This window comes from Argopecten irradians, unplaced genomic scaffold (assembly GCF_041381155.1).
Source record: "Argopecten irradians isolate NY unplaced genomic scaffold, Ai_NY scaffold_0833, whole genome shotgun sequence".
Classification (NCBI taxonomy): domain Eukaryota; kingdom Metazoa; phylum Mollusca; class Bivalvia; order Pectinida; family Pectinidae; genus Argopecten; species Argopecten irradians.
The window spans coordinates 1-27,605 of NW_027188300.1; the positions used below are offsets into that span (position 1 = coordinate 1).

The window sequence follows — 27,605 nt, forward strand, 5'->3', positions numbered from 1 at the left end:
GATCGACAGTAAGACAATAGCAAATACCCGACATAGTCCACGTAATAGCAAATTGCCCGCGGCCAGGTAATTACAGGTGAGTTCGATGAATGGCGTTGTGTACAGGTAAACAATATCCTGGTCAAGGTATTACATAATCATCAAACCAAAGGCATGGCTAATTATATATCTATAATATCGGTGTATCAACTCGTATAATTAAAATTAAATTGAAAGCGACCACACGGTCTGAAAAATAGTTTGTTTTGCTTAATATCTCAATTACTTGATCTTTTATAATATCGAAAGTAAATTCTTTCTACCACATGTTTTGAAACGTTTTACGGTATTGTAATAAATGTATCTCGATTTATTCGGTTAGCAACACACAACACAATGTTTGTCTAATGATCAATCATCGATGTGTACGTATGTCAAGCATTCATATCCTTGATGCTTTTAATCAAGAATTTCTTCAATTGTTACGTAAAAATTTCATTTTACAGTCACAAACTTTGCAATTCACAATGTATCAAAGATACAGCCTACAGGAAAATACTATGTAATTTAAGCTCATTCGTTGCTGAACTCCTCGACAAAAAAATCTGAAACTTTTATTTCTGTGTAGGATTTTTCTTTCATAATTACACGAAGATACCTGCTATTAGAGCATAAATTAGTGTATTTGAAACATCGAATTTCACTCTTTTAGTTATTTATATTCGAGCCAAAGTTATTGTACGATTAACTTCACTCAAAAGTAATCATAAAAAATCTCATTTGATCGGCTTTCCTGTGACCGTCGATGTACAAGTGATAGCACATCAGTGTTTAGTACAGCTAAAAGCCACGGACTATTGTGACGTCACACGGTGTTAGAGCTAGAAAATATGCATATCGGGCCCATCGGTCGACGGGTCACGAAAAATTTGACCTCGATATCGGCGGTTTACCGGCGGTGTTACAGGTTATTCCGGTCTCGCGCCGCAGGCACGGAGAGGTTTCTACATGGTCTATTAAAGCAATTTTCCAGAGTCCATAAACTGAAATTATCATTTTTGGGTGACTGCACAAATCTGGTTTAAATACTTGTTAGATGACTTGTGTGCACATTCTGAAGATTACTATCATATACGTAACCCACCCCGCCCAGCTAGTTCCGTACTTCGCCTAAGATTTCAACCAATTGTGCAAACTACATATAAAGAGATAATATTTACGTCCTCAATAAGCAACATTCAATGTTAATGATACTTATCAAAATATACTTTGTGTCTATAAAGTTGTATAACAATTGATTGTCGGGCATTTTCTCGCAAAGTGCTCCTTAGCTTGTGCCCCACGCCCCCTATGATATGCGACCACGGAAGTACGTAAGTCGATGCCTAGTTAGTCCAGGACGTCGCCTCACGATACCGTTTTACCTTTCTTCCACCGCGTGTATTGGATTTAGTGATAAAATACCCTGTCCTTAAAACAGCATAATCACAACTAGCCCACAAGGCGAGAAACCTTTTATGTGCTGTGCCTCTCGTGAGAGGTGAGGCAGAGACAAGAAAGATAAGAAGAGAGGGAAGAATTAAATATGTAGAAAAATAAATGATTAAAGCTAAGATGAAATATCAAGTATGTTGTTAACTTTTTAGCTATCAGTCTGTTTGAAAGAATGCCATAAATCAGTTGAAAAAAAAAGTTAAGGAAAACTACACGAAGTTTTAAAACCCCCACTTCATTTTTTTTAAAATAAATATACATACTAATCCACCAGCATCCAGATCCAGGTGAACATTGTGTACAGGGTTACGTTGTGTTCATCGCAGGGTTATCACAATTTCGCTTTCGTCCCCTGCATTGACATATCATATTTATTTAAGAAAACCGAAAGGTTCCATGGACATTGACAATTTAAATTAATAAAAAAAACTCAGAGAAAGAGAAAGAAAACGTTCCCAAACAATCCCCAATCGCTGTGGAAAAAGACCCGTTTTTTGGAAAATCACAGGTTAATTGTGTTTGTCGAGGCGCCCGTATTGCAAGCATATTGATAGTGATGAGCTGCGCCTCCTCGCTGCCTCGCAAAGGGTCGATTACGTCACGCACCAAATAAGTCTCGTTACTACAATACATGTCCTGGCACCGAAATACGGATTTCTTACTTTTTTTTTCAATGATTTCAATGATGTAGTAGCTATGGTTTCAAGGAAGACACCAATGCTGTTGTCGGGTTCACTTCATTTATTCATTAGAATAATACCCTGTAACATGAATTACATCATATTACCATTTAATATACAGTTATCTATATACATACAATTATACGGCTATACTCATATGTTCAATATTACTTTACATGTTCTAACGGATAGTTAACCAGTTCGTTATCAGAACATATATAATAGCAATTAACAACATCTATATGTATAGATGGCAACTATTACATAACTATAGCATATATAAAAATACCCACCTCTTCAGTGTGAAGAGGGTTTCACCGGACCGTCGTCCGACGAGCTCAAACCACTCGTTTTATACTGTTGAAATAATAAAACAATACAATTAATTAAAACAATACGAATACCATCGAAATCACTCTCCGTCTGAATAATTATGCCCGATATTAAAAACTTATCGAAATTCCAAAAATGATAAGTTACCTTTAAATAAACGATTACCATAATCAAATATATTAAATAGATATTATATTATATTATGATAATAATATTTAAACTACATACAGGTACTTACAATTATGTATTGGGCTAATTTCCTATGAGTCTGCAATCAGCTCATCTACTAGAGATCGATGTTGCCTCTTGGTCATCCAAACCCCAAGTGCCCAATACCCCAGATAAACTACCCAACATTCACTCGACGTAGACAATAGACTAATACCATATAAGGACACAAATATGATTGACATACACATTACGTCACATTCACATAACTCATCGCTCTCACTTACACGTGCCTTTTCCGCGCGCGCGCCAACGATCTTGTCGCATTGCGTATCCGCGACCCGCGACTATCGCTATACGGACCATACGCGAACGCGCACTAAAATATAACGTATACAAAATAAAAGTAGTAAAATAACACTACTACATTCTCCCCTCCTTAGATGGAAGCTGTCCCCATCTATATGTCAAGGACAAACTATAAACAAAATAAATGAAATTACAATACGATAAAAGAATATACAACAAAAATCTTAATTTCAGCCACAAAATTCATCCCGTACTCCCCCGCTCGTAAAGAAGATGCCCTCATCTTCCGCAAGGGTTTCCAAAATAACATTACAACATGGTTACAAGTATCCAATGACAAAAGAAAAAAAAAACTAAGTGCTTAAAAATTTTTAGCATTGCCTGTTGAGCAGCCGAAGGCATATCCCGAAAGGACGCTGAAGATACCATGTCCACCAGAAATAAAGCCTTCATTTTCCAGTCCGGCACCGTTTCAACAGGTTGCTGTGAACATACAAACTCGCCAGAGGTCATCCAATTAGGCGGTCGTCTGTTCCTTGTCGATCTCCTTGGCACTAGAATCTCCGGTTCAGGCAAATTAACATTTCCCTGTACTGCATCAGCAGCTGCATTCTCCGGTTCAGATTCCGACGTTTCCACATCAACGAAACCAGTGCGAGGTCCAGGAATATGTACCGTGTCATTGCTCGACCGGATACTATCCTGCGTGGGTGGCCGCTGAACATCGGAATTAATATCCATGCCCACAACATCCTCATCGGAACTGTCGCTACTATCGTTCCCGGACAGTGGTTCGACGAGTTCCGCCACAGATTCCTTTCGAAGTGGCTCACGTTCCAGCCTCGACCTCCTTATACGTGGAACTGGTCGAGGTGGAAGTTCAGGAAGTGGTTCCTTATCTATTTCCACAGGTATCGCTCCAATGGGAAGTAGATGGTTCCGATGGAGGGTTTTTGATTTCCCCTTCCCGTCTTCCCTCTGTATTGTGTATACAGGAATGTCTCCATTGGGCTGACTCTTTACGATGTACACGTCAGGTTCCCATCGATCCGCTAGCTTATGTCGTCCCTCAAAGGCCAGTACTTTGACAAGAACTCGGTCTCCCGGTTCCAAAACGGCTTCCCTACTACGAAGATCGTAGTCTGCCTTCTGTCGACTCTGCGATTCCCGAGCCTTCTTACTTGCCAAGCTAAACGAATGAGACATCCTGTTCCTTAAATTCTTAATATAATCCGGTAAAGAACGTGAAGTAGGTTCCTCAACAAATCCACACAAAAGATCAACTGGTAAACGCGGTTGTCGTCCGAACATTAGATGGAATGGCGAATATCCAGTAGTCTTGTGCCTTGTGCAGTTATAAGCTAACGTTAGAGATCCTACGTAGCTTTTCCAATCCTTTTTTTGATGAGGCTCCAGCGTTCCCAACATGTCAATAAGGGTCCGATTAAATCGCTCACACATCCCATTCCCACTAGGGTGGTATGGCGTCGTCCTTGATTTGGCGATGTGTAGTGTGTCACATAAGCTCTCGATTACCTTCCCCTCAAAGTTAGCGCCTTGGTCGGAATGTAACCTCCGTGGAATTCCGTAATGCTCAATAAATCCTTGAAGCGCCTCAGCAGTCGCTTTAGCAGACTGGCTACGGGTAGGTATCGCTTTAGCGTACCGCGTGAAGTGATCAGTAATTACCAACACATCCTGGAAACCCGCCTTTGGAAACTTCCAATTTCAAGAAATCCATACACACCAAGTCCATGGGCTGGGTGGTGACAATGCTTACCAACGGTGCCTTGACATCAATCTTAGACTTCCTGAAGAGACATCTTTGACATTCCTTTAGCCACTTCTCCACGTCTTTGGTCATGCCAGGCCAAAAAAATCTATCCCGCAGCAATGATAACGTTCTATCGCGTCCTGGGTGGCCCGTATCATTATGTAACGACGTCAACACTTGCTCGCGCATGGAAGCCGGCAGTACAAGTTGGTCTACTTCGCCCTCTTCATCAGACATGTGTCTATACAGCACACCACGTTTCAATTTCCAGCTATCCCAGCATCTCTTAAGGGTGGCGCTCTCTGGAATAGCGGATAACCTCTTTCGTGACGGCTTCAGGTTCTGCCTTATGACTGGCAACCATTCCCCAATGACATCATCATCTGCCTGTAACTTTCTCCATTCACGTGCTGTCATCGTGCGGAAACCATGATCGTCTTCAACTTCAAATGTATCCAATGCCTCTGCTGACAAACTCAGACATTCTACCAAGGGTCCACTACAGGTAACTGCTCCCTTACACACTGCTTGCACAGACTCTGCCGAAATGCTACATCCCGGAAGTCGTGACAAAGCATCCGCATCGGCATTGTTCCTTCCTGGTCGATACTTTATCTCGAAGTTGTATGCTGATAAAGCGGACAGCCATCTATGCCCCGCCGCATCAAGCTTAGCCTTAGATAGGACGTAGGTCAAAGGGTTGTTGTCCGTTAAAACTGTAAATTTCTGTCCATATAAATGATCATGAAACTTCTCCGTAATAGCCCATTTCAACGCCAAGAACTCCAGTTTATGAGCTGGGTAATTCCTTTCCGATTTACCTAATCCTCGGCTGGCGTAGCAAATAGGTCTCAAATGTCCATCCTGCTCTTGATAAAGAACAGCTCCTAGTCCCTGGGTACTCGCATCCGTGTGCAGCTCAAACGGCCGGCTGTAATTAGCATAACCAAGGACAGGTGGGTTGCACAGTGCATCCTTCAGACTCTGAAATGCAGTAGCCTGTTCAGACGTCCACATCCATTTAACGGTACCCACATCGGACTTCACTCTACCCTTTTTCTTCTTATCTCTTGTTGGTGGCAATAAGTTGGTTAAAGGCCGCGCAATCTTTGCAAAATCCTTTACGAACTTTCTGTAATATCCCGCGAACCCTAAAAACTGACGTAATTCCTCAGGATTAGTTGGTGTCGGCCAATCTCGTACCTTCTCAATCTTCTTTGGGTCAGCCTCAATTCCATCAGGTGTAACAATATGTCCCACGTAGGCAACTCTGTTCATGAAGAACTGACATTTCTTAGATGCAAGTTTCAATCCGTTGTCTCGTAATCTCTGAAAAACCTTTCCTAACCTCTCCAAATGCTCATCATAGGTCCTTGAGAAGATAATTAAATCATCAAGATATATCAAACAAATGGCAAGGTGTAGGTCTCCCATACATCGTTCCATTAAGCGCTGAAACGTCGCAGGAGCATTTGTAAGTCCAAATGGCATCCTTGTAAACTCGTAAAATCCTAATGGGCCAACAGAAAACGCAGTACGCTCCTTGTGTTCATCCTCAAGCTCGATCTGATGATAACCCGATTTTAAATCCAACACGGTAAAGTAATGCGATCCAGCTAAACAATCCAGAATATCCTCCACTCGTGGTAAAGCATATGAATCCCGTATGGTTCTCTGATTCAACTGACGGAAATCTACACACATTCTCAATGATCCGTCTTTCTTTCTTACCAAAACAACGTTCGAAGACCAAGGACTGTGTGATGGCTTAATGACTCCTGCAGATAGCAATTGTTGAAGATGAGTCTTGACTTCATCGTACATAGAAGGCGGTATCCTCCTGTGACGTTGTTTAAAAGCAACTGCATCCGTCAAATCGATTCGATGTTTCACGAGACCAGTACATCCAAGATCAGTGTCCCCATGTGAGAATATATCCTCGTAGTCCTTAATGAGTTTCTTTCCAATACGCAATTCATCTTCGGTAACAGCTGAATTTGAAAAGTCTATCTTGTCCATAAACGACTGAAGTATTCCCATCTCGTCATCAGATTTAGGCAACTCTTGTACAACCACCGGCTGTATTTCACACAAAACGGCCTTAGGAGGAATTACAAATGTCCTTGTGGTTAAATTGGAAAGCTGGATATCTAGCGGTTGTGTGTTATCACAATCGTAGGAGAATACAGTAGGCGTAACGTCTATATCCTTCGACAGTTTAGAACGTTCCGTAGGCTGAATGATAGCGCAAGTAGTCGGATAAGCACTTCGCTGATCTATGTATCCCTTTAGAGTAACCGTAGAATTGGGCTTCAAAATACAATCCATGTTTCCTGCATTCTTAACAAGACCAATGCTGTTACGATTCCTCGCTAAATCCCGGTCCCTCAACGTCATACAACGAAACGCTAAAAAACCATGGCGTATCCAACCCCTTCTGTAGATACTTCGGTCCTTTCTTCCTTCGACAATCTCCTAATAATACATCCAAAACATTTGTCCCGAACAAAACTGGTACCTTCGAGTTATAATTGCTGTTAGGAACAACCAACAATAAACAGCTCTGCTCAGCTAATCCAGGTAATCCTTCAAACTTGACATTCGTCTCAATCAATCCCGAATACGGCAACTGTTGTCCATCTGCACACTCAATAGCAAGTAGTTCACCAACAGACTGTAATTCCAGATGACTCAAATGGCTTTCATAAAATCGTTGACTCACCGTAGACACCGTCGCGCCTGTATCCAGTAAAGCTCTGGTTCCAGTGCCATCTACTGTGACATCTACCTCATTAGCATTGCCAATCATCCGTGCACCAGTAGTCCTCTTCCGTCCGTCCGGACCTTGTATTCGGAAATCTATGAGCGGTCCGTCTTCATAGACTCCTTCCCTTTTACCGAACTCCGCGAGTGATCCAATATTACTCGGCATCGCGCTCTAATATGTCCCGGCTGCCTGCATCTCCAGCAGATAACATCAGATTTCTTTCCTAATGACTCATCATCCCCATCAGACTTATCCTGAGATGGCCTAGAATGGTAAACAGATCCTTTTCCATAATTGTTTGAATTCCCTCTATTCCGGTTACGATGATCTCGGCTGTTCTTCCAAGATACCGCGCCTCCGTCAGACATCTGTTTCTCTAACCTCTGAATAGCGGCAGACAACTGGTTTACCATAGATTTCAAGTCATCCTTCTCATCCTTCGTCTCTCCTTCAACCACAGAATGAACAGTAGCTGTCGCCATCGCAGATCTACCACCATCTCTTGACCTCTCCATAGACCTGACTGCAATGCACAATTCCTCAAAGTCAGAAATAGAATCATGTTTGTGGCCGGTTATGTCTCTCAACTCCTGTCTCAATCCTGACCAGAACTTGTTGTGTAACCTCTTATTACGCTCTGCGGGTCCTATAGCAGCATCAGCCCTCAGCAACAAGTCCTCAAGCCTACAAGCCCACTCTGTCACGGTCTCTTTAGGTTGTTGATGCGCTGCATAGAAGTTCTCCAGCAAAGTCTCCTGATCATCAACAATACCATACAAGCTTCTCAATTTGGCGATCAGCTGGGCTGGCGTCGCATGAGCTCCAAGTCTCATAGCTACCTTAGCTGCAGTTCCCTTCAATGACCTCCGAATCGACTGTCCAATGATATCCTGAGACTTACCCGTATCGATGAGACATTGTACCTCATACTTCCATAAATCAAACGAAGCCTCGCCTTTCCCATCATCTCCGGAGAATATAGGTATCTTATAGAACCTCGTGTCCAAAGTAGAAGAGCTAGTACTTTGAGTATTACTTACCCCATGACCACGTAACGATGGGTCCGCAGTATCCACTCCTCCAGTATTGCTGAGAAAATCCATCATCTGACTCCTCAAAGTAAGTAAACTTTCACCCTTGGGCCTAGCACCAAGCTGAGAAAATAACTTCGTCGCCTCCGCAACAGGATCGCTATCCTCGGGTGGAGGTATCGCTTCCGCCTGAGCGAGTTTCTCTTTTGAATCCGACATAACAAAGCAAGGGTTACAACATAAACAAAATAATAAAATGCTAAAGCAAACAAACACCAGTATCATCTACGTGTCCTTACCAAACACGGAACAAGTATTCTACTCTTGTCCTCATAGATGTAAACACTTACTGAATATATCCAGCCAAGTCAGCAACATCCAAAGCAACTAAAAAAAAACATATATACACGATCGCGCGCAGTCAATATATATGCAACACGCGTACGAGACCGAAGCGTCAATCCAAAATAGCAAAAATAGCACCTAACGCACACTCATATACTCAACATAAATGCAGAAAGATTCACTCCGTACATATAACATAGAACACACCAACATTGACCCAGTAAGTTCCCACAAAAGAAAAAAAAAATTATAAATTCCACTGAAAAAAAAAAAACAACAACAAACTATCCTACATGCTAACTCCTAAGTGTAAAAAAAAAATAAACTAGCGAAAAGCGGCAGAGAAAAAAAAACAAGTACACCTATGGCACAAATGGTCCGAAAAGATTAAAATAAAAAAACTAAGTTTAGAAGCAAACAATCCTAACAAATGTTAAAGTAAAAAAAAAATGCGGCAAAAAGAAAAAAAAAACAAATATCAGAGACGAGTGATTTTTAGCAAAGTACACAGCGACAACCAAAATATAAATGTACCAACAAAACAAAAGTATCTAAACTTCAATGCAAAAAAAAATAATTAATTCGCTCACAAACAAAACCAAGTAATTGTAGCAAACAAAAATCTAAATTAAATAAGTATCCAATAAACTCGTGTAACAGCAAAAAAAAATAATCAATTACTCCATACTAATATACTATCGTGAAAATAAACCAGATTCTGAAAGCAAGTATTTTTTATATCTAAAAAAAAAAATGTCAAAAAGTTACCGGAACTAATATGCCACAAGTACAGAATAACCGGAAGTACATAAACAGGAAGTTCACAACCGGAAATACAAATTTAGAAAATACACATCTTATGACAACGAACGAAAATAATAAAAATACTGAATCGGTAGTTGAAATCAAGTAAATATTCACAAATTTTAGAACAACGTTATCAAGAGAAAAAAAAAAACTTTTGTGAAATACAGAATGTCAATTTACACTTTTTAACTGAAGATCACAGAAGAAGCACAAGATTTATAGCAAGATATAAGAAAAGTCAGTGGTACACAAATGTCATTTACCGTGTACGGTCTCCTCCGGATATTCCTTCGTCCAGTTCTTATCCATTCACTTTCAGCTTAGAATTCACTATAGATACGCACATATAGGAAACGTGCCGTACACGCGCACTCGCTGGTCAAGGTCATCTGTAGGTCGTTCAAACGTAGACGCGTGTCTTTCCGATACACAAACATACACAATGGAAATCCATTCATTCATTCACCAGGTGAATCGTCGATAGGTATACACAGGTGACTTTACCTGTCGGGCCTTCAAGGTCGCTATTCTACTTGGTAGGAATCACAACGTATCCCGTCATGCGTGTCGACTGGCAGTACACAAAGGTCATCAATCCAACGATACATGGGCGCCAATGTAGTAGCTATGGTTTCAAGGAAGACACCAATGCTGTTGTCGGGTTCACTTCATTTATTCATTAGAATAATACCCTGTAACATGAATTACATCATATTACCATTTAATATACAGTTATCTATATACATACAATTATACGGCTATACTCATATGTTCAATATTACTTTACATGTTCTAACGGATAGTTAACCAGTTCGTTATCAGAACATATATAATAGCAATTAACAACATCTATATGTATAGATGGCAACTATTACATAACTATAGCATATATAAAAATACCCACCTCTTCAGTGTGAAGAGGGTTTCACCGGACCGTCGTCCGACGAGCTCAAACCACTCGTTTTATACTGTTGAAATAATAAAACAATACAATTAATTAAAACAATACGAATACCATCGAAATCACTCTCCGTCTGAATAATTATGCCCGATATTAAAACTTATCGAAATTCCAAAAATGATAAGTTACCTTTAAATAAACGATTACCATAATCAAATATATTAAATAGATATTATATTATATTATGATAATAATATTTAAACTACATACAGGTACTTACAATTATGTATTGGGCTAATTTCCTATGAGTCTGCAATCAGCTCATCTACTAGAGATCGATGTTGCCTCTTGGTCATCCAAACCCCAAGTGCCCAATACCCCAGATAAACTACCCAACATTCACTCGACGTAGACAATAGACTAATACCATATAAGGACACAAATATGATTGACATACACATTACGTCACATTCACATAACTCATCGCTCTCACTTACACGTGCCTTTTCCGCGCGCGCGCCAACGATCTTGTCGCATTGCGTATCCGCGACCCGCGACTATCGCTATACGGACCATACGCGAACGCGCACTAAAATATAACGTATACAAAATAAAAGTAGTAAAATAACACTACTACATAGGTGTCCGGCAACTAATGACTCCGAGTGTCTTGAAAGGAGAACACACCTCATTTTATCGTGACACAAATTCATTGATAGTAGAGTATAGTTTTCCTTTAGCTAGATGACTCTATATCGCGGTACCATTTTTCAATAATCTTTGTTGAAGTTAAAAGTTAACGGCTTAAGTTAACAAGCCGATTCCAAACAGTACATAAAAATTAATGGTAGCGGCCTTCTAGCGTAGATAATAATACTTGAGGAAAATAAAAGATCCACGACTGCTTGACCCGCGGGCAATTTTCACGGGTCGCTGCGCATGTTACATGTCCCTGCGCGGTAGCAAGTCGGATACAATGGAGTTTGTTTTGACAGTGATTTTAGCATGAACTTGAACATATATTTCACTTTTCATAACGTAGACAAAACGTACAATACAGTGTATTTAATTAAATAAATGCATGTCAGTTTGCATCATGCGTATTTTAACTGTATTCAAGGGACGTGCATTTGATTTTTATTTGTGTCTTCCCTGTACGATACGACATATCATATAGAATTATAGTAGATTTTGTCATGTTCATTTTGAATATATAGCAGTTGTTCCAAAATATGCCTCAAATAATGTTGTGATATATATAAATCAGCCATTCAAGAAATGTACACAATTTCGTTAATCAAAACAGATTCCATAATATGCATAACTTCGACAAATAGTTTTGTTAATCAGCCATACAAGAAATGTACACAATTTCGTTAAACAAAACAGATTACGTACGTTATCAGAAACATATCTATATATTATATTTATAACGTAATAATCAATAAACTTGAAATACACAATATGTTAAAAAACATCAAATCTTTGTACAGTGTAGTTAAACTATGACCGATTCCAAGGATTTAAACGTTCTTGCCGATTCCAAGACAACCCTAATATGTCAGGAATTTTCAATAAGTTTATACAGTGAATGCAAACTATGGAGAAAAAGAACTGTAAATATAGTAACTGAAAACTATATGTATTCCATGCTCAGTTGCACAGCACATGCGATACGGTAGCGATACAGTGACAGCGATACCGCCAGTCGACTATCTATTGGGAGCCGTGCTCTCGTTATGGGTGAGTGGTCAACACACTAGCGAAGCTCGCCCGCCGGCTCACTGCGCTGTCGCCGTAGGGGGTCAATGAGAACAATAGGCAGCGTTATTTCCACGAAAAAAAATAACGCTTTCAAAAAAAAATAACGTTTCCAACGCTACTCGTAACGTGGTCACGTAAATAATCACATGTTCTGTTGATGCTAACAAAGTTTCACATAAAAATCACGTAACATTCTGGCAATAACATGAGAAACAAAATCATTAACAATCATTGCTGACACTAACACGTGAAATGAAATGAATAACAATGCAAAAAAAAATAATAACATCAGCCACTGAATCTAACATCATTTAAAAAAGACAAACGCATGCAAAGATAGAGATAACACAGCAGCAAATATATAACGTGTGCTAGAAAATAATAACATGCTTTTAGTTAAAGATAACTAAAATTTTGATAATAACAGTAAAACAGATATAACCAACATAAATATTTAAAAAATCACAAATATGGTTAAAATAACAGTTTAAGAACGAAAATTAACAGAACAGGGCTACCAGTGTTAACAGGTGTATCGTAACTAGTAAAAGGACAGCATTAGCCAGTCCTCCAGATGGAAGGTTCGTCAGGATATTGGCGTCCAAATCCTTCCCGTAGACGAGATATCCAGCGGTCGTTACCGGGAGGTAGAGAAGGCTGACGACTGTAAAATATTCAAAACATATCCATCATTTATATTAAAGGGGTTACTATCACTCTCGTTCTACACACCCCGGGGACTATGTCGTTACAAATCTTTAAAGACAGTTCAGGATAAAACAACTGACAATTTGTAGGCCTGAAGAGACTTCCTTTTAAAAGTCCATACAGAAACAAACGCCATGTTTCAAAATATACACTGTACTGTTATTTGATTTACGACCAAATTACCTGCTCATCTAATGTTACAGAGCCATTTAGTCCATGGGTGGATATAACGGCAGTGATAGTAACCCCTGTAATATCGAGGGTGAAGCATGTCGTGAACACCCGGATTCAATTTTTCCTAATAATTCTGTGGATTATGGGAAACTGGTCTTTGAATAATTCGTAATTAAGAAATATAGAAGTACTTGCTTTTTCAGGGAAACTGACATTTGAATAATTAAGAATTATAGAAAACAATAAAAGCATTATCAAGACATTTGCCTTTTTAACTTTAATGAATTTGTCCGAAATTTGAACATAACATTACAGTTAGCATTCAAACGTTTCATTTTCTAAACTTTCCCTTGTGTTAACATTAAGATGTTAATTATGGTCAGTGATGCAGCATTAAATACTACAGTTGTAAAACAATTCGATACATAACTTACTTATAAATCCGAAACAAACTGCCTTTTTGAAATCCTTTTGCCGCTTCATGTCCATTTGAAAAGTAGGGAAAGCAGGATGCCCTCCTAGAGCAAACACTATTGTCCCTAGTGCTAAGGCAATCTTTTTGAACTCGACCTTTTCGTGCTCTGTGGACGTGTGGTTTGAGGCGTCCAGACCTACACTGACCACTATGATGACCGCAGCGGATGCAGTAGCTATTGTCGCCCCATAAGCAATCAACCTGAACCAAGACATTGACACCTGATACATGTATGTTATTTAAAATGTACTACAAAAAATTCTACTTTGTAGCTTATTTTTTACAATTCGGGTGTTATTGCTGTACATGAATTTTAGAACATGGAGAATTATCAAAAACGAAAACAACTACATATTATATATTTACTAATTTTTGCGCAATCAATATTTAGCTTGAATTTGGTTTTAAACCGCAAAATCAATTCGCGCATCGCAATAGTTACTTTATAACGGCATACTGAATATGCAATACAAAACCTTATAGAGAGAAAATCGCTAAAACACCACAACCGGCAAAAAAATGTAAACATTAATACCAGAAGTCTTTTGGAGTTCCAAACCAGGTAAATGGGACCAAAACTCCGGCTATTATTAACAGCCAGAAACAGAAGGAGATGTCGTGACCTAAATCTTTCACTAAAGTCTCCATGTTTTCGGCAGCCAGAAGGAGAAACACTACTGCCCCACCGAACATGGTGATATGAAGGCATACTGACACTGTATACCTGGGAAAAAAGGTGTAAGTGTATACTCTTATTATTGTTTATTTCCATCACATCAAAAATATATTCAATTTGACTCTTAAAATTTAATCTTTTACCTGTTATTACCCTTTTATGAATATTTTTTCTCCTAGAAATTATTATGCTGACGTATCTACCAATTATAAACATAAACAGAAAAAAACTTCAATCATAACCAAAGTATAAGACGTTAACACGAAAACTGCGTTAAAACTTTAATTAAACACACACACACAAAACCAGTATAAACATGTTACATTACTTCTTGAAAAAAAACATTTAGAAGACTAAAGATGTTTTGGTCAATAGAAACAAATAGACGGAAAACAGTATGGGGATTAAGATACATCAAACTTACCTGCCAGCCTTGCCGTATGTTTTCTCTCCAAGAATTTGGTATGGGTTTTGAACATGTCCCTTACAATCCTCGAATACCTCGGCTGCTATCGTCCAAGCCTCCCCGAGGAGGATCCCTGTGTATGCCGAGAGGATGGCACAGAGAATGATCAGCATCAGCCCCGCCCATCCTAGTCAACAGAAAACGTTCTGATCTACCAGAGTTGCCTCCCTTCGATTTATTCCGTCAGTACAGATTAACATACATATATACTTAGTAAAGCTGACGTAGAAATATTTACTCAGTGTTTCTTTTGTATTTTTTGACCATATACATTTTGTATATGTACTATGTTTTAATAAGTTATTCATGAATATTGTTACATGAACGAATAACAGAAAGGAGAAACCAGCAGCTAAATTCAAAACACAATTTAATTATATATACAATATTATACAGAGATGGTTTACGATATCTAAAGTAATTGGTGGTGGTACAAGACTAGTACGATGATTTAAAGTGTTACTTATCTGTATGCGAATGTCCTGGTATAATCCTTGATCCTTCCAGGTTTCAAATTAACAATAATCACAAATCCACAAGGAAAATTGAATGTCCACAGATGATTTGTAAAGTTCCAGGCAATATGAATAAATCCACACAAAGTGTTGTAATAATCCACAGATAAAGTCACAATAGCTCTCCCAATAGAATCTTATATGGCGCTGTACAATTCTTGATATGTCTTATTACAGGTCTCATTACAGTTCTGATTAGCCTTGGGCAGCTGGAGTATATATAGCTAAACCGTAATTCAAGAATATTGGAGAACCTCCTACTTCTAGAAATATCTAACTAAAAACAGTAAACAAGTAAACACACATAACTTTCTGGAAATAGATCATTCTAGATCTCTACTTAAAATCAACATGTTTACAAACATATTTGTTTATACATGATTATATTCTAGAAAGTTCTATAACCTAAATCAATGATATGACCTTCATAGGATGTATTGATAAAAAAAGCTATAGGAGTTATCTCCCTTATCTCATAACTACATGTATTTAGTGTCATACATAACACACCCCTCCTTAAAGAAAAGAAAGTTTTCTTGAAAAGGAAACTTTCTTCAAATATTAAGTCATATTTAAATCCTTGATAAAGCATCTGCTAGAATATTGTCTTTCCCTTTGATATGTTTGATGTCAAGATTGTATTCTTGCAAAGTCAAACTCCACCTGAGAATTCTTTGGTTTTTGTTTTTCATTTTCCCAATGAATGTCAAAGGGTTGTGGTCGGTAAAGACCAACACAGGCACAACTGTAGTGCAGAGATACACATCAAATTGGTTCAAGGCCAAAATCAACGCTAAACATTCTTTCTCAATGGTGGAATAATTTCTCTGGTGTTTGTCAAACTTTTTCGAGAAATAACAAATTGGATGGTCAATTTGTTCAGTACCTTCTTGCATCAAAACAGCACCAACACCTACATCACTGGCGTCAACAAACAGTTTAAACTGTTTATTAAAATCTGGAGCAGTCAGAACTGGTGAGTTTGATAGTATGGCTTTCAATTTCTCAAATGCAGACTTACATTCGTCTGACCAAACAAATTTGACATTTTTCTTTAACAAAGCAGTAAGTGGAGCTGCTATAACAGAGAAATTTTGACAAAATTTTCTGTAGTATCCAGCCATACCAAGAAATCTCATCAGCTCTCTCTTGCTTCCAGGAGATGGAAAATCTATAATTGATTCTACTTTGGCCTGAACAGGTTTAACCTGCCCCTGTCCTACAACATGGCCTAAAAAATTCAACAGTTGCATGACAAAATTCACATTTCAATAAGTTTACAGTCAATTTCATGGTAGTGAGTCTTTCGAAGAATTCACGAATCCCGCGTAGATGGTCTTCCCACGTGTCGTGGTAGTTGATGACGTCATCGATGTATCCATCACAGCCTTCCAGGTCTGATATCACGCTGTTAAGAAGACGTTGAAATGTTGCCGGGGCATTCTTCATACCAAACGGCATAACTTTGTACTGGTACAAACCTTGTGAGGTTACAAATGCCGACACTTCTTTAGCTCTTTCTGTTAATGGCACCTGCCAATATCCTTTCAACAGGTCAAACTTGCTTACGTACTTGGCTTTGCCAACTTTGTCAATACACGAGTCAATCCTTGGAATTGGATAAGAGTCTGTTTTACTGACAGAGTTTACTTTTCTGAAGTCAGTACAGAACCGGTATGTCTTGTCTGGCTTTGGTACCAGAACACATGGAGAGCTCCATTCACTTTTGCTTGGTTCAATAATATCATTGTCCAACATGTATTGAATTTCTTTCTTTAAGTGTTCTTCTTTCAAAGGATTGACACGGTAAGGATGTTGCTTGACAGGTGGCGCATCGCCTACATCCACGTCATGATAGATAGCATCTGTTTTGCCTGGTGTATCCGGAAACAAATGATTAAACTCAAGTATCAAATCTTTCAGTTCATTGCGTTCCTTTTCTGATAGATGACACAGTTTCTTGTCCAAGTTCGCGAGCACATCTGAATTCCGTAACTTAACACCACAGTCTAAACCTACATCTTGTACACCACCATCTAAGTCTAATTTACAAATATCAGCTGTACTTTCACTTTGTGATGGTACAGAGGCCAAAGTAGCAATAGGTTGAGAGGTCTTGCTCTCTTCTCTATCTACATATTTCTTAAGCATATTAACATGACATAATTGAGTTTTCTTGCGCCTCCCTGGAGTTTGTACAATGTAGTTAACATCATCAACCTTTTTCTCAACAATATAAGGTCCAAAATATCTAGCTTGCAAAGGCTGACCCGGTATTGGTAATAGAGCCAAAATTTTGTCACCTGGATCAAAACTTCTTGCACGGGCATCTTTATCATACCATGTTTTCATTTTGGTTTGAGTAACGGCCAAATTTTCTTTTGCCAGTTCACATGCCCTTGTCAACCTTTGCTTAAAGTTAGACACATACTCTAAGAGATTCACTTTAGAATCTTCGTCCAAAATTTTGTCTTTCAAAATTTTCAAAGGACCACGTACAGTATGTCCAAACACAAGTTCAAAGGGACTGAAGCCAAGAGATTCTTGTACAGATTCTCTAACGCCAAACAACAACATGTGTATGCCTTCGTCCCAATCTCTTTTGTTTTCAAAACAATAAGATCTCATCATATTCTTCAATGTCTGATGAAAACGTTCTAACGCACCCTGAGACTCTGGATGATAAGCACTAGACTTATACTGCTTGATCTGGAGCTGGTACATGACTTGTTGAAAAATACCAGACATGAAATTCGAACCTTGGTCCGATTGGACAGCTTTTGGAAGACCAACCAATGTAAAGAATTTAACCAAAGCCTTGACTATGTTAGGGGCCTTAATATTCCTGAGTGGAATGGCTTCAGGAAAGCGTGTGGAAGCACACATAATAGTTAAAAGATACTCATTCCCAGACTTAGTTTTGGGTAGAGGACCTACACAGTCTATAATGACTCTACTAAATGGTTCCTCAAATGCTGGAATGGGGTGCAAAGGTGCAACAGGGATTTTCTGATTAGGTTTCCCTACCACCTGACAAGTATGACAAGACCTACAAAAATCAGCCACATCCCGTTTCAACTTGGGCCAAAAGAAGTGATCTAAGATCCTGTTATAAGTCTTGGTCACACCTAAATGCCCTGCCATAGGTACGTCATGAGACAAACTCAGAATATCTTGCCTATACCTCGGTGGGACAACTATTTGATTGACAACTTTCCAGTCTTCCTCGGGAGACACATCAGGGGGGCGCCACTTGCGCATCAACACGCCTGACTTACGGAAGTAACAAACCGGGACTTTCTCCGCCTCTTCCTCACTCAAAGCCCGATTACACAGTAAGGAGATTTCAGGATCTTTTTCCTGTTCTACTATAAGCTCCTCTCTAGACAAAGATGATTTGCTCATCATGTCAGACAAAGAAGTACCCTTGTTAGGAACAACTCCATCACTATCAAAGTCTACAGGATTTCTCAAAAGATCACACTTGCCCCCGATATCCTCTATATCATGAGCCAAGAAAGTGTCACCTAACCCTGGACTATAATGATCCTCAACTACTGCAACATCAGAAACCTTCTTACTCATTGAACGAGTTACAGCACAAGAAGGGAAAATACCAGAAAACTCCTGTTGAATAGTCTCAGCATCATCTGTTTTATCTGGAATACTGGACACTAAGGGATCTACCCTAACTTTCTCTCCAGCCAAGTCATTGCCTAAAATGAGCGACACGCCCTCTATCGGAAGTTCCGGTCTAACACCAATGGTGACAGGCCCAGTAACCAAGTCTGACTTTAAATAAACACAATGGAGAGGCACATTAACAAAACCTAACTCTACACCTTGAAGCAAAACACTACTACCAGATGAGGTCTCCTCAGACAAAGGCACTACGCCATCTAATATCAAAGAATGAGAAGCCCCAGTATCTCGCAAAATCTTCACAGGTTTCAAGTTGGTAATATCACTAGTAAGTGAAACAAAACCTTCAGAAATGAAGGGAGAGTACTTCTCCAAGACGCTATCAGACTCTGAGCTCTTAATCTCAACAGACACTTTAGAATCTTCCACAATATCACTAAGTTTCTGACTAGGCTTTGACATAGCTAACACAGAAGGAACTGACTGTTTACGCCTTTGCTCCTTACGCTGGAGAGAATAACATTCAGACATAGTATGCCCTACTTTCTTGCAGTAATTACAAACAGGACCAGAAGGAGACCCCACACCTGCCCTATGATCTGTTTTAGAATCAGACTTAGTCTTATCACCTAATTTAGGTTTGTCGTTAGAAGGGCCACTAAAGGTTGGGTTCCTAGGCTGACCAAATTTACTAGTACCTGTGGTACTGTTTTTGTCTTGAGAACTGTTTTTAACAAATGAGCCTTTGTGGGTGAGAGCGTAATCATCAGCCATTGTAGCTGCTTCACTAAGTGTTTCAACTTTTCTCTCATCTAAATGAGTTTTTATGTTTGAGTGGACACAACGTTTAAACTCCTCTATCAACAATAATTGCCTCAATTTACCGAAATCCTCATCAATTTCTTTAGAATCACACCACCTATTAAATAATTGTTCCTTTTCTCTGGCAAATTCTACATGAGTTTGTTCATCTCTCTTTCTCGAGTTTCGAAATTTCTGGCGGTAAGCCTCAGGAACTAACTCATAAGCTTTCAAAATAGCTTTCTTGACTACTTGGTAATTTGAAATATCATCAACAGATAAAGAAGAATAAATGTCTCTAGCTTTACCAATCAAGACACTCTGAAGAAGCATTGTAAGCTTATCTTCAGGCCATTTCATACTATCAGCTATTTTCTCAAAATGTAGAAAATACTTGTCAACTTCTTTCTCTTGAAAAGGAGGAACTAACCTAATATTTCTACTGACATCAAAACCTCTGTTTCCTTGTAAACCCCTAAAAGTTGGATTACTTGAACCGTCTTGAGAAGCTAGCTCTAATTCTTTAATTCTAAGTTCTGTTTCAGCTTGAATTTTCTGCTTCTCTAGTTCTAACATCTGATCTCTCTCGATCTCTTTTTCTTTTAATTTTCTTTCCATTTCTTTTTCTCTTAACTCTCTTTCTTTGTCTATTTCTTTTTCTCTTAACTCCTTTTCTATTTCTCTTTCTCTCATTTCTTTCTCTATTTGTTTCATTTTCATTTCATTCTCTATTTGTTTCATTTTCATTTCATGTTCAAGTTCCATTTGTCTAATTTGGATTTCTGAAGTGACTGTTTCCTCTATACTATCTAATGCACTAGAGTCAAATTTGCCATTGTCAACAAAATATCTTATAATTACATTCCTAATTTCAGCTTTCCTCAAATTAGTTTTGATAGTAAGGCCTAAATGTTTACCCAATAATAGTAAATCCTTCTTACTAACTTGCAAAAGAACTTCCAGGGATGGCGCTTTAACAAACTGTTCTACCTGCATAGTAGTCATATTTATCTAGCTGTTGGTTTCAAATGTAAACTCAAAGTTTGTACACAAATTTTGAAAATTTCTTAATTAATTTTTCAAAGTTAGATTTCACAAATTGAATATCGATCCCGGACGAGCCCCCAATTTCTGTTACATGAACGAATAACAGAAAGGAGAAACCAGCAGCTAAATTCAAAACACAATTTAATTATATATACAATATTATACAGAGATGGTTTACGATATCTAAAGTAATTGGTGGTGGTACAAGACTAGTACGATGATTTAAAGTGTTACTTATCTGTATGCGAATGTCCTGGTATAATCCTTGATCCTTCCAGGTTTCAAATTAACAATAATCACAAATCCACAAGGAAAATTGAATGTCCACAGATGATTTGTAAAGTTCCAGGCAATATGAATAAATCCACACAAAGTGTTGTAATAATCCACAGATAAAGTCACAATAGCTCTCCCAATAGAATCTTATATGGCGCTGTACAATTCTTGATATGTCTTATTACAGGTCTCATTACAGTTCTGATTAGCCTTGGGCAGCTGGAGTATATATAGCTAAACCGTAATTCAAGAATATTGGAGAACCTCCTACTTCTAGAAATATCTAACTAAAAACAGTAAACAAGTAAACACACATAACTTTCTGGAAATAGATCATTCTAGATATCTACTTAAAATCAACATGTTTACAAACATATTTGTTTATACATGATTATATTCTAGAAAGTTCTATAACCTAAATCAATGATATGACCTTCATAGGATGTATTGATAAAAAAAGCTATAGGAGTTATCTCCCTTATCTCATAACTACATGTATTTAGTGTCATACATAACATATCAAGAACATATATGAATTGGTTGTTTGACTAGTTTATGTATCATATGTTATTCCTTTGTGAAAATATTTTTGGGAATATCTTTGGATATCTTAAGAATTTTTCTCATACTGGAGAGACGTTTTCGTCGGAGACAGGCACTGATACATTGTGGGTCTCCCATCAAAACAAGGGAGTTGGAAACCAAGACAAATAAATGCAAAGAATGACAACTCTCAGTTCGTAGAAATGCATTTGTGATCAAAATGATACACATATATTACATAAACATGTGATAGAATTTGATAGATAAATACATAATATTGTTTAATAATGACCTAGATATAAGCAGTGCAATGTACTTACTTGCATTTTTTATAGTTTGAATGTCCTGTATGTGATAGATACAGTACTTGCTATTTGTATATCGTTTATCAGTGATTTTATTGATTAATCTACTCGTACGCGCTAACTACAGTGTCTATATTTACTTCATTCATAAATACAGTATATTGTGTACTTGAGGAAAAATGTCGAACAATACTATTGTTGCCGACTCTTTGAGGCAATGTACCCCATCATCGAGACAAAGTCATACAGAACAAAAGTATAAAATCAATAATGAGACAGGAATTCTAAAAATATAGTAAGTATAATACAGAGTGCTATGCGTAGCAATTAAATAAGTTACTAACACACAATAAATTACATTTATCATATGATGTTTGTATTACCTGTGTCTTCCACAGCTCTAGGGAGAGCTAGTATACCAGTCCCAGCGATTTCTCCTGCGATAAAAACAGCGGTAGACGGGATCGTCAATCCCCTTTCTCCTTGAATCTGATGGAAGAAACCTCATAGAAGTTAGTATAGAGAATACACTAAACCCAGAGGTAACAACAGAACTCAAACCTCAACTTGTACTAACGTATTGGGTAATGTTACTGATTTGAAAGGCTAATGTGTTACATGTATAGTTACTTACTTACCAGCGGAGTTGTTGACATTTCAGGACATTTGTCTGAAGGATTTGTTTATCAGTCACATGTTAACATGTACATATGTACCATATCTCGGACAGTTGAGACGACCCATACCCGTTCTAATCAACAGGTGATCACTATCTGTTTTTTTAATATTAACATATCGCAACTACACCTACATTCAATTTCTGTATTTGAGGTGCAAAGTTGTTGTTTTTAGTTAATATTTCAGTTCACTTTCAATGGCACATAAAGAATGTAAAAATATGTAAATAGAATATTGTTTGCTGAAACAATGATTTTAATAATGTCTTAGTGTTTTTAATTTATTTGCGATATCATGAAAAAAGTGACCGATATTACCCTTTATAAGTCTTAATTGACATAAAATCTATTACAAGAAGAATATGAACAGGTGAATCCGATGTTTCCTTTTAATCATACAAAACAGAACCTTAATTTGCACAAAAAACATTACTTTCCCAATTATTATATAAAGCTTGTGAATGTATTTTATTGATTTAATTTGTGTTTGTGCGCGTCAGTTACCTAACTTAGTGACGATTCTCTCCGCTAGGCTGCGCTTATAAATTCCAAAGTATTGAAACACATTGGAATTCGTATCAGAACGTTAAATTTTGAATATAGTCTTTTTAATATTTGAGTTTCATACGCTGATGTCATGTTGAATGTACCAGAACGGAGCGAAGCCTAGCGGGAAGAAGAAAAAACGTGTTATATGATATGAGAGTACACGTCAACTGTTGTACTGGTGGATTGTCATTTTTTATTCATTACGACATAAAAGCTTTGTTCAACTTGATATAACTGAAAGAAAGAATTACCTAAAGAAAGAATTTGTATAGACTTTGCTTTTTATTCGATCCTTTTGACATTGGAAATCGTATCAGAACGTTAAATTTTCAATTCAACATCTGATCACTTTTGTTATTTTATGTTTCATACGCTGATATCATGTTGAATGCACCAGAACGGAGCGAAGCCTAGCGGGAAGTAGAAACAATTCTGACACGCAATCCAACCTAACCTTAAATACACATAGACGGGTTAAATGATGTGAGAGTATACGACAACTCTTATACTATTGGTTTGTTTTTAGCATTCATTGCGACATAAAGGCTTTGTTTATGACGTAATATAGCTGAACAAAAGAATCACCTAAGGGAAGAATTTGTATAGACTTTGCCTTTTATTCTATCCTTTTAACTAACATCTTGTCAATGAATTTTGATGAAATGAAATGCATATAGATGGATCCACAAGTCTAAGACGTTGGTTTTGTCGTGTAATTAAACGTTCTGAACTTAAATTTCTAATTAATACCTCGTCGCGTTGAGTGTTGTAATAAACACATACAAAACAGTGTCCTTACATCGATTTAAATATCCTAAACCCAATTTCGCTCTGCATGTGTAAACTAATACTGACCAGTCCACCTCAGTGCAAGTGGACCACAAAGTTTCAATTGCATCTATAACATAGTAGGCCTAAATACAAGCCATCATTCAAAGAAAACAAAGGAAAAATAAAGACCTTAATAGTGAACACATTAGCAGAGTATTGCTACTTTCAGCCGAATGAGCTGGATGGAGAGGATTCCGTGAGAGGAGAGCTGATAGCCCTAATAAGCTTACAAAAGGACTCGGTATGATCAGGGATATTTCTCTGTTGTAACATGAATGCAAGAAATTATTTGAATACATTGATCTCTTTATAATGTAATGATGGACAGGTATAACTCATCCTATTGAATAATTACATGACATCGTGACAATACATTCATTCATTTTTGTTCTGTTTGTTTGCCTCTACCATGGCAATATAATTACAATGGTAATTGTGTGAATGACTTTCGAGTAGCGTCTCGACTTCAGTGTAGCTGGAGCATCAATATAATTACAATGGTAATTGTGTGAATGACTTTCGAGTAGTGTCTCGACTTCAGTGTAGCTGGAGCATCAATATAATTACAACGGTAATTGTGTGAATGACGTCTCGACTTCAGTGTAGCTAGAATTAGAAAGGATGATTGTCTTAAGCCTATACCAGGAGCCAATATTGTCCACATGAAAATCAATATTGAACAGTAATAGTAGATCTTTCTGCAATTGAGTGGAAATACAGGTAAACATGCCTACAAACAATGTTTCTTTGACGACTTGATAATTCAAATGTTATCGAGTGGTCAGCAAATTGTTCTCTCACTGTGGTCGGTTAGCTGTGGGAAAAATCTATGTTTGGTTGTAACTACATGTATATGATACTTTGGATAAACGGTGATTAAATATCGACAATGAACTGAACTTCGTATAACAAAAGCAGCATAAATGTCGGTTGCGCAATCGCAAATGAAAAATTCATTAAGCAGCACTCAGTTAGTGTTTTAACCACAAATGTTGGCAAGCATTTGTTCGGGAAAATAAGGATAAAAATTTGATGCAGGTAAGTGGTCTTTTTAATACCGTATAGCCGGTCAAAGTTTTCGTGAATTTTTATTAAAAAGAAAAAGAAAAGTATAGCGGTTTTTAATTTTCGGAATTATAGGTCGATAATCCGCCGATAAAATTTTTGTGGTCATTGAAATGTCCCACGAAATCGAGAAAGCATCATCCCTGTGATATAATCGTCATTACGATACTTTAAACCAACTTTCTTTCGCGGCTACTAAATTTTGCGATTTTAATTTCAAAACAAGTTCCCGAAGATAAATTGTCGCGCATTTGAAAATTAAATGCAAATATATATTAACTTAAACGTGTTTCATATGCATTCGCGGAGATAAACATTCGCGAATTTACTGTAATCGCGAAATTCGCGAGAGCAAATATCACACGCGAAAAAAGTTCGTTAATAGTATAGCATATATATTTATGTACTCTGTTCAAGACCTAAGTCAAAAACAACCTTAAAGAAACTGAATGTGTTTGGCTTGTTTTTATCATCTTGCTTTGCCACCATATCTTGATGTATTCGTGCATCTATTTCTTATTTAGTACCAAACAGATTATATTTTGTTCTCTGACTTTATTTCTATAGCAATCTTCATGTTTTGTGCAGTTCAAAAATAAAAGAGCCGCATTGATTTTTACCTAATTACGTCATCACTTTGTTTTATTGAATACCATACTTTTAGAATAACACTTGGAAGTCCTCGAATGTAATTGTCGTACATTGACCAAGAACATCCATTTTGAAATTAGGGACTTTTTTTTAACAACAGGTTGTCACCGAGGACACAACCCCACAAAAAGTGTCACTTTATCATTCGATTTTCTTACAAATTCTTACACCTATCTCATCCTTGGAAATGTTTTACATCCGGCGAGTTCCGATTGCCAGAATAACATTGTAATTTGTCAAAATCGGTCCTTGCGTAATCCGGACCCCTGTATATTCTGAGGTAATAATATAGCAAATTCCTTCTTAATTTCACAGTATTGAAACATGTATAAACCGGAAACTAAACTGAACCAAATATGCTGCTGCGGTGATGTTCTGTTTAGACAAATAGCACTTTACTATATTTTACTCGCTAATATTCATACCGTACATTGTATGAGGTTTTATATTCCACCTGATTACATTGAGTGGATATGCGATCTCATACGAGATCCGTATGTCCGCCGTGTTGCTGGCAGCGCCCGGTTATATTTGTCGCTGGGTTTAAACGTATCAAAGACAATTTCAATGGCAAGATATAAAACCGATTACTGATGACTTAGTTGATGATTATATATCAATTCATTCCTACAAATAATTTTGTATGACACCACCCATATATTGTTGAATCCATGTTAAATCGTATGCAAGTCGATTTGCTCAATTCTACTGTTACTAAAACATTATGGCTGCTTTGGTTAATACAAAACACAAAATTTAAATTAAGCGAAACGCATAATGGAAATGACGTTAACTTTGTTCCGCTTGTTTTGCGTACAGATTTAGATAAATCCTAAATTTCATAAAACCTTAATAATCCTATTCAAATTAAAAATGGCGGTTAATACAAGTGAAAATACGATGAATGTTATAAGAAATGCATTTTCATAGCTTCTTGGACTGATTTGTTGGAAATGTCTCGCAAATATGTTTATTTATGATATATATTCCAAAAAGGTAGGGTGACAACATCTAAAATGTGACTTTTTGATACATTTTACATCATTTTGATCAGCTGTGGCCCAGCAACATGTATCAATGGCATTGCTCGTTAGAGGTCACACGACGCAATGTTAAAAAGTATCTCGTCGTGTTAACCTCTAACAATGTTGGAGTACCTGTACATCTGCTATCATAAACCGGCATACAGGCTTTTTAATGAGACTTTGCTCATATTGTGTTGTTTTCACATATTGGCACGGTACAGTTTAACACAAAAGCCATCGTTACACATCGCAGACAATAAACTGGGGTTATGCATCTAATTATCTCACAAAGACTCTATAACTATTCATAGATATCTTTACATTTTTACATGGAATAAAGATATTAAAATGTTAATAAGTTTAATGGCCAGTCTAGAGAGAATACCTGAGGATCAGTTTGATACGTAAACAATGCTTATGAGTGAGTTAATAGGTTTATTTGTTGCTTTATATATCGTTCGCTTTAGAATTTGCACCCATCTGTACGTTAATGCTGAGCAATCTTACAAAACCAACGTATTTAGGTAGACAATCCTAAAATAACGTGTAGTTGTGGCTAAATTCCACTGAAAATTATGTTCAGATGACTTGTTGAGTCTCTCATCAAATTATTGTATTCCTAACAAAGTCTGCCATATAATGTTCGACATTTGCGCTCAATATGTGTATTGTGTTACCTATGATATTTAAATGTCGTCAGCTATGCTAGTTTGGTAGTGTCGTTTTGGACCAAAACAAAGTGATTTAGCGCTTACATCCAATTGTTTGCCGTTAAAATATCTAAGGTCAGAAAATGTTTCAAGGTCAGTGGTTGTAAAGTACATGTA

At 37.5% G+C, this 27,605-nt stretch overlaps 2 protein-coding genes across 2 annotated transcripts; both read right to left on the reverse strand.

Moving 5' to 3' along the window:
* Positions 1-3,272: 3,272 nt before the first annotated feature.
* Positions 3,273-4,661, reverse strand: LOC138313674 (uncharacterized). Its single transcript, XM_069254020.1, has one exon. The coding sequence runs from the start codon at positions 4,422-4,424 to the stop codon at positions 3,273-3,275; it is 1,152 nt and encodes a 383-aa protein (XP_069110121.1). The 5' UTR covers positions 4,425-4,661.
* A 7,989-nt stretch (positions 4,662-12,650) lies between these two features.
* LOC138313675 (uncharacterized) lies at positions 12,651-22,684 on the reverse strand. Its single transcript, XM_069254021.1, has 6 exons — positions 22,619-22,684; positions 22,364-22,469; positions 14,810-14,978; positions 14,245-14,433; positions 13,669-13,910; positions 12,651-13,016 (listed from the first exon to the last, which is right to left on the reverse strand). Exons 1-6 carry the CDS (start codon positions 22,634-22,636, stop codon positions 12,853-12,855), a joined length of 888 nt encoding a protein of 295 aa, XP_069110122.1. The 5' UTR covers positions 22,637-22,684; the 3' UTR covers positions 12,651-12,852.
* Between the last annotated feature and the right edge of the window lie 4,921 nt (positions 22,685-27,605).